At 34.2% G+C, this 8,910-nt stretch overlaps 1 protein-coding gene across 3 annotated transcripts; it reads left to right on the forward strand.

The window, feature by feature from the left end:
• The first annotated feature begins 4,069 nt into the window (after positions 1–4,069).
• Positions 4,070–8,885, forward strand: LOC111409230 (membrane-anchored ubiquitin-fold protein 4-like). Of its 3 annotated transcripts, XM_023039239.1 has the most exons (4): positions 4,070–4,481; positions 6,047–6,217; positions 7,776–7,838; positions 7,938–8,444. In XM_023039239.1, the coding sequence occupies exons 1-4, from the start codon at positions 4,352–4,354 to the stop codon at positions 7,976–7,978; spliced, it is 405 nt and encodes a 134-aa protein (XP_022895007.1). In that variant the 5' UTR covers positions 4,070–4,351; the 3' UTR covers positions 7,979–8,444. The 3 variants fall into 3 exon arrangements, with proteins under 3 accessions (XP_022895007.1, XP_022895009.1, XP_022895008.1); XM_023039241.1 differs by lacking the exon at positions 7,776–7,838 and having other exon boundaries at positions 4,072–4,481; XM_023039240.1 differs by lacking the exons at positions 7,776–7,838; positions 7,938–8,444 and adding an exon at positions 8,605–8,885 and having other exon boundaries at positions 4,079–4,481.
• The last annotated feature ends 25 nt before the right edge of the window (positions 8,886–8,910 follow it).

The raw sequence follows: 8,910 nt of genomic DNA on the forward strand, positions 1-8,910 counted from the left end.
ATTCGAATGGAATTATACGTGTAGTAGAGTATTGAAGAATATAAGTGTATCCGCTAGTTGGTTAGCCCGTAGATATACTGAGACCTTTACTATTGTGCCAAAGTGGGATGTGAAATTGTTTAAGGCAGCTGTTTTGAAAAAGTATGATGTAGAGATTAGTGACACAAAGGCATGGAGGGCTAGGAGATTGCTAAGGAATAGCTTAGAGGATCACTAGTTGGGAGATTTGGTTTGCTGGGTTCGTATGCAGCTGAGGTTAGGAGAACAAACCCAGGATCAACTATTATATTATCTTTAGACAAGCTTGTGTTTAAAGTGATTTATGTTTGCTTCTATGCTTAAAAAAAGAGTTTCTTGGGTGGTTGTAGGCCCGTTATCTGCATAGATGTGGTGCTTTTTAAAAGGTAGTTTTAGTGTTTAGTTACTTGTTGCAGTGGGTATTGATGGAAATGACTGTATATTCCCAAATTGCGCATGCCATTGTTGCAACTGAAAGTGATGCTAGTAGGTCATGGTTTTTAAAATCGTTGGGGAGGATTTAATGCTCGAAAATGCATATGGAGTCACAATTATGTTTTATAGACAGAAAAGATTGGAGAATATGGTGTCTGAGTTGTTTCCAATGGCTGAGCATCGGTTTTGTGTAAGGCATATGTACTCCAACTTTTTTCACGACGAATTTAAAGAGTTGAAACTTAGGGATTTGTTGTAGAGAGCGGTTAAGTCTACTTATATGGATGAGTTTACATATTGGTGGACAAAATTAAGGAAGAGAAACCTGTCTGACAGTGGTTATGTTCTGAACTAGTTGAGCAATGGTCAAAGTCCCATTTCATGACTGGTTCCAAATATGGCATTTTGTTAAGCAATCTCTGCGAATACTTTAACAACTATATAAAGGAAACGAGGGGAAGGATTTTTAACTCTCCTTCAGTCAATTCAAAATAAGGTAATGGTACGGATGTACAAACACCGCGATTTGATGGCATGGAGTTCAAGCGATATATGTCCAAAAACTTTAAAGAAACTTGAAAGTAGTACACGTGATTCTTTTTCTTAAAAAACAATATTCAATAGAAAAATGCAATTTCAACTTTCTGGACCATATTCTGATGGTCAGTTTGTAGTAGATTTATAAAGGCAAAATGCTCGTGTAGAAAGTGGGATCTAAGTGTTGTGCCTTGTCCACACGCAATAGCTGGCATTTGTGAGTGGGTTAAGGATCCTTTGCAGTTTGTGGACGAGAACTACAAAGTTGCAACTTACTTAAAAGCTTACGAAATTGCATATACCCTATGAATGGACCAAAAATGTGGCTTTTAATTGGCTTCGACCCAGTAAAAACCCCAACTTGGGAGACCAAAAAAGAAATAGAAAGCAAACAAAGCATCGAAGAGGGGTTGAGTAAGCCGTATTGTCCAAAGAGAAGATGAAGAGGATTGATAGGATAAGTGATGGCAAGAAGAGATTGGAATACAGTATTTACAGTCAAAAGGGGCACAATAAAAGATACCACTCGAACCATGCTTCGTAGGCAAGCTTCACAAATGCGTGTGTGTATTGACGTCCTTTTTCATAAATAGTAGAAGGACATAAAAGGTCCAAGGGCATGGAAAGTTGCAAGAGCAAATGTTGGACAGCAATTTACCTATTCACAGTCGACTACAGCTGCTAGAATTGAACAAGGTATAGTGTAGCATTTTCTTTCCCAACCTACTAACAATACAAGACAAACAGGATTTGGTGGTTCAATGTCCTTCGTACCAAAATCGAGAACCAATTTCAATAGGAAGGGATCTATAACTCAACGAAGGCCAAGAGCCGGTGAAAGTTCAAACTTGACGACAACCTTAGTAAAGCATGGAATAACTTGATGACGAAATGACGCCAGTTGAAGTCTATTATATGTTTTTTTGTCAACTAACTCTATTTTGATTGCGACTATCTAGTATTTGTCATTGTTATTTTTTTAGTGAAATGTGGAAGATTGTGAGTCGTTGTATGTGATGGGTGATATTTCACTCATAATATTAATGCCATTAAGCTTGCTATTTAGTTAATTCTTATGAGTTTTGTTCATCTTAACATGTGATTTTAGTGTTATGTGTTAGGTGTTGAAGTGGCGAAAAGAAGGAACAAAAGAAACCAAGTGAATGAAGGAGAAAAAAACAAAACAAAAAAGAGGAAACGAGGCACGCCCAGTCAAAACAGCAAAGGAAGCAGAATGTTGGGCGTTGCAATGCCCAATGCAGAAAAATAGTAGAGACGCAACGCCAATACATGGATTCATCGCGGCCCTGCTGTGGCGCCCATCAGCGTCGTTGATGGTCGCTGCAGCACCGCAGTGTGGCTGTAGGGTTTTTTAAGGATTGAAATTTGAACTTGAGGTCGCCAAGATTCTATTTTCATGTGTTTTGGTCATCTAAGTTTGAATTAAAATCATAACAATTCTAATGGTGATCGTTTCTGCAAGTTAGTAACTTCAGTGACCATTTTATAATTTTTAGGTAAGTTCAGTGACTGCTTGTGAAATTAACCCATTAAAATATATATAGCTGAGATGATAGAAATACACTTAATCAATTTGTTTGAAAAATGAAAATAAAGAGTAAAAATGACTTTTGATCATTTGCACCAAAATAGTGCAAAGTGAATAGTGATGCACTAAAATGATGCAAAATTTGGTGTTACATTGGAGTTGTTTTGCACCATTTTTTGGTGCATTTTGGTGCTGGGGGGAGCATTGGATAAGGCCTAAAACCTTCCTAGACATAGGGACATGGATGACATTGGAGGTGGCAACAATGGTAGTAAAAGAGATGAATTTCAACCTACCCAATCTACAAAAATTACAATGCAGTGAACTTGCAGTAAGGAGAGTAATTTCTTAAATTCATTAATTTCAAAATAGAAACCAAATGAAAATAATTAGCTACTTACATGCTTAAATTATATAGAAACCTGAATTTTGAATTTTTAAACTTTGTATCTGATTTGTGAATTGGTGTAAACAATATACCTTACATATGAATTTTTTTTCCATGAATTTATGTTCGATTTGAAAAATTGAATTTTGGATTTGGGCTAGATATTAGGTTGGGTGGGTTTTAATTATCGGTTTAATTTGGGTCCAATTCGCATAGGGCCCTAACTAGTTTGGTTGGGTGTGCGTAGTTGGGTTCTGGATATTGGATTTGGGTCCTAATTAGTTGGGTCAAGTATAAATTTATTTTGGGTTTAGATGTAGTTGGATTTTGGATATGGACTAGATATAAAATTGAGTGGGTTTTAATTTTGGGTTTCATTGGGTCCAATTCATTTTGGGTTTGGGTCCTAATTAGTTGTGTTGGGTATGTGAAAGGAGTTGGGTTTTGGATTGGGCTAGTATTAACTTGTGTGGGTTTTGGATTGGGCTAAAAATTAAACTAATTTGATTAATACCCTATTAACTAATTAAATAATTTAACCATGTATTTAATACGTTCTAAAACTATCAAAACCACCCCCCCCCCCCCCCCAAATGGAGCTCAAACAAGGGCTAATGTATTTTAATTTTAATATTTTGGTCAAATGTTATTTTTCCAAACAAACTTTGAAAATAGGCTATTCTACGCAAATCAAAAGGACTTTTTTACCCTCCAACCTCCAAGTAGTGCTTTAGGTTTTGAAAAAGCCCTTTGAACACACACTAATTGAACATTGTTGTAATGATTTTACAAGTTTCGCCCTTAAAAGACATTTGAAATTTTCTTCTTTCTAAGACTAGAAACGTCTGGTAAATTTGAAATATGGAATTAAATTCCAATAGGTGAAAAATGAATTAGAAATGTTGCCAATTTAATAGGGATTTTGACGATTTTTATATTGATTGTATCACTATAATAAAAATAAGATTAAATTGTTAAAATAGATTTGAGAACAACTTGCTATTACTCTAGCCGGTTGAGGTCTAATGCAATTTCCTATTTACTTAATATCTAGAAAAAGATCAATTAAAATCAAGCCAAAGGTGCCCAAAAAAATATATAAATAAATAAAAAGGGCAAAAAAAAAAAAACAAAAAAGGGGGACAAAGGGTTAAAAGCATAGCGCACAGATATTTACACTACACGCTGAGCAAACGCGTTAAGATTCGAGATCTGGTCTAGGGTTCCTCAATTTCAAATTTATATCCAAACAAGTTAAAGAAATTATTTCCACTTCTTTAATTGGTTTTCTTTACGTAATAGAGATACCTTGTGTTAGGTGGGGTTTGGCAGAAGGGTTCTTTAGAAATTGATTGAGGTTTTGATTGAAAGATTGCTGGAAAAGTTGAAAATATTGGAGAAAATTTGGGGAAAAAGTAAAACAAATGCCGGAAGAAGACTTGGTGGAGCTCAAGTTCAGATTGTATGATGGATCGGATATTGGTCCCTTTCGATATTCGCCGGCCGCCACCGTCGCCATGCTCAAGGAGAGAGTTGTCACCGAGTGGCCTAAAGGTTAGTTTTTTGCTGCTACTTTTTTATATTTAATATTGTTTTTCTTAATTGAGGATATATTTCTAGCTTGTCATGGAATTTGAAATTTGATTTATTATTTTGTCGGTTGAATGGAATAAAACGTGCTACGGGTAATTGCTAAACTAGGGTGTCTCGTGTGATTATTGTCTCTTCTTGTCTGTGCTAATGAGGAAGTGTATTATGGTCTAGTCATCTTGAACAAATTTAATTTTTGGTGGAGTTTGTGTTCCTCTGTCATTTCATAAGAAGCGCGATTAAAAAAAAGAAAACATATAAATATTGTATTGGCATACTTAAACTGAATCTCTCCTATTTGTAGTATTGTCTTGTTCTAAATTGACGTGGAGAGGTTCATTCATATGTGTATATTTTAGATTGTGTAAGAGTGTAAACTGTGCCTCGACAAGACCATAGTTGCTATGAATTAAAGCGTTATATAATTACAAAAGTGAGATAGATAAGGTTGAGCCCTTGTTTGAGCCCCATTTTGGAGGAAAAATGAATTTTGGAATAGTGGATTGATCGGAAATGTGTGGTTAAAAAATAAGAATAATTTTTGGATTTACGTATAATATTATCTTATTGAAAAATGTGTTGTTGAAATGATGTCAAAATACCGTAGAATAATGTATTTTTTTTTCTAAATAATGGGGCTCAAACAAGCCCTGAATTTGAACCTAAAGATTGGAAGAGCAGGTTTCAGATAAGTTTGAGTTTCTCTGTCATTTCATATGAAGCGTGATTTAAAAAAAAATAAAAATAAAAAAAAGAATAACACACACACACACACACATAAATATTGTATTGGGATACTTAAACTGAATCTCTCTCCAATTTGTAGTATTGTCTTGTTCTAAATTGACACGGAGAGGTTCGTTCATATGTGTATATTTTAGATTGTGTAAGAGAGTAAACTACTCGACAAGACCATAGTTGTTATGAATTAAAGCATTATATAATTACAAAAGTGAGATAGATAAGGTTGAATTTGAACCTAAAGATTGGAAGAGCAGGTTTCAGATAAGTTTGTGTTCCTCTGTCATTTCATATGAAGCAAATAAAAAAAAAAAAAAAAAAAAAAAACATAAATATTGTATTGGGATACTTAAACTGAATCTCTCTCCTATTTTGTGGTATTGTCTTGTTCTAAATTGACACGGGGAGGTTCATTCATATGTGTATATTTTAGATTATGTAAGAGAGTAAACTGTACCTCAACAAGACCATAGTTGTTATGAATTAAAGCGTTATATAATTACAAAAGTGATATAGATAAGGTTGAATTTGAACCTAAAGATTGGAAGAGCAGGTTTCAGATATCTGATATTGCTTGGTACACAAATTGGAACAGTTAATTTAGTTTCTTTGCCTTCAAAATACACATCACGCCACACAAAATTTAATAATAATAAGCGCATATTGTAGCTTGGGGTATATTTGTTGCTTTGTAGCCTTGTCTTAGTCTGCTTATTATCAGCTTTTTATATATTCTTCTCGCTATGTTTTGTTATTTTGATTGGACAAAATTGTTCATTGTGTTTTAGATAAGAAAATTGCACCAAAGTCTGCAAATGATGTGAAATTGATTAGTGCTGGGAAAATATTAGAAAATAGTAAGACTGTTGGACAATGCAATATGCCTTTTGGGGAGCTACCTAAAGTTGTTATCACTATGCATGCTGTTGTACAACCATCCTTGGCTAAAGCAAAAGCAGGTAGTCTCTATACTTCATCTTATTGGTGGATTATATTGCTTTGTACTTCCCTTCTTTTGTGTATCTTGTATTAGGTGCTCTTATATGATGTGCACTATAAAGCTCATCAAGTCTTCATTCTTGAATATGCGTACTTGAAGTAATAAGTTCCACCCATTCCAAAATTTTCGAGATGTTTACCCTCCAATCTTGATTACATACGACCAAGTTGGCTGCCCTTATGAATTGAGAAATACCATTTGTACAGAAAAATGGTTGACATGCCTTTTGACAGATACTCACATTGTTTGTGGGACCCGCTGAATAAAATATTTTGAAAAAAAAAAAGTGGGACCCCCAATTGTGAGAATCTGTCAACCACCATGTCATCCTTTTTTCTGGAAATGTAGCATCTCTCATCAAATATTAAATTCTGCCCAGAATCTTTTCCGAGTGGTGCAGTACATTTTATTTTGTCTGCTGGACTACATTTTTGTCTTCCTTCAGGAGGAAGGAGGAGACCTTCTTTATTGTTACTTTCTAGCTGCAGTTTGTCATCTCTTTAAACAGCACCTTTTTTTTTTTGTTTCCACATGGCACTTGAGTTAGCTGTTGGTATTCAACGATATATCAACGTCAATGTTAAATTTACTTATTCTATGTACTCTCCAAAATTGATTTTCTCTATGAATCTGTGGTTAATTCTTATATCATTACCTGTTTGTAACAAAGTTTCTTTTGTTTCCGTGATTGACATCCAGTAGCGTATTAGTCCCAATAGGCCTTCCTAACCAGCTTTTTTTCACATTAACTTTAGCTGCTCAAATGAACTCGGGATTTCTGATACATCTCCATTACAGTCCAGGCATAAAAGAAATCTGTTAAGGTCATCACTTCAATTGAAATTGAAATTGAAATTGAAATTATGCTGAAGAAACTTTATTCTGGGTTATGCTATTTTATTTAATAAAAAATGAAATTATGTCAGCATAAGAAAGGCTGTTTAGACTTGGTTTTCATAATTTAAGCCCCTGTTTGAGCCCCTTTTTATGACAACTAATTTTGTGAAAAGCGATTTTTTTGGAAAATGTTGGTTAAAAAGTTGGGTAAAATTTTGGATTTATGTGTAAAATTATTTTATTGGGAGAATGTTTGGTTAAAAAAGAATTTGGGGAAAAATAATTTTAAAAAAAGGGGGCTCGAATAGAGTCTTATTCATGAATCTATGAAAATCCTGCTTAGTTTTTCATTTCTTGATGGTGATCAATTAATTTTGGGAATAATTGCCTCATGTTCAGATTTCTCTACTTTCTGTGAAGTTTCAAAGCCCTTGATGGATATGATTGTGTACATGAGTGATACAGAGTTTAATTGGTTCCATTCCATGTGTGTTTATTCCTTGTCAGTCCTGGACTACGAGGAGTTTTCAAATGGCTTCCCAAACATTGACCCTAATTATTGGCTAGAAAATTCTTTAGGTCAAGAAGATACATATTCTAAAAGTATTGAGATAAATAAGCAGCAGAAGGAAGAAATAAAAAAATAATAACTATACATAATAGATGTGTGTGTATTCTAGCTTTACAGGGAAGCAATTCTAGGCAAGTCAAGGCAACATATTCCAATTCCATTTTTCCTGAAGGTAATAACCTAGTGTGAATTAGTACTACTTTCAAGTAGTACTGCAAATATAAAAGTTTAGTCCTGCTAAATAGTAAATAACCCAACATTTGTATGATAGGCTATCCAGTTTTTCCCAGAAGAAAGGAGCATGGGGATTAAATATTTGATTGTGATGGACACTGCAGATTTTCTTGGATTATTATTTACTATGGTGAATATATAGAAGTGATAAAATCAAGATAGTGCCATGATTATTCTCAATGGCTTGGAGGGTCGCTTGGAACTATAACTAGGATTATATCCCGTATTGATAAAGAAAAAACTATATGTCGTTGATACGACCATTCTGATGATATTTATGCATATGTCGTTCATGCTATGAGAAAAAATATGTTGTTCAACCTATGAGAAAAATATATGATATTTATGCACACGTCTTTGTGTTACATGTACTTCTCCATTAGCTACGGTTTGCTTCTGTCATGATGGAGTTTCCACCTATGAGAAAAAAAATATGGCTTTCATTTAGCATATTTTCATTTTCCTTAAATGGACATTCATATTCATCACATTTCAGAATGTGATGTGCTTGGATAAATGATTTTTCCTCTATTTCACAAGTATCTTTGCTAAATCGAGGAGCTTGTATCTAAAGCCTTATTATTCAAACAAATACAATTTCGTTGTACTTGTTTATCTGAAAGTGAAATGAGGCTTGTGATTATATGAATTTTACAGTGTCTCGAACACTAGTTACTGAAAGTCGTCATTTCGTTTCTTTACAGAAAAGAAGGTTGATGAGTTGCCGAAGAAAAGCATTTGTTTGTGTGCCATATTGTGAGTATATAAGTTGATTAAGCTTTCATCTTGTGGGTTCTTGGGAGTTGTTCACAATCTGTTCAACGGCATTCTGTGTAATGGTGGCTTGTTATTAAGTATATGCATTTTGTGAATTTGTTTTGTGCACGATCATAGCTACAGCATTTCTAAACAAGAATACGGGGTCGGGGTCTATGGACTCAATACCCTCAAAAGGGCTTCGTAAATTTAAATTTACTTTTGAAAAGATTATTATTATTATTATTATTATT

The sequence above is a fragment of the Olea europaea genome, chromosome 14 (genome assembly GCF_002742605.1).
Source record: "Olea europaea var. sylvestris chromosome 14, O_europaea_v1, whole genome shotgun sequence".
NCBI lineage: Eukaryota > Viridiplantae > Streptophyta > Magnoliopsida > Lamiales > Oleaceae > Olea > Olea europaea.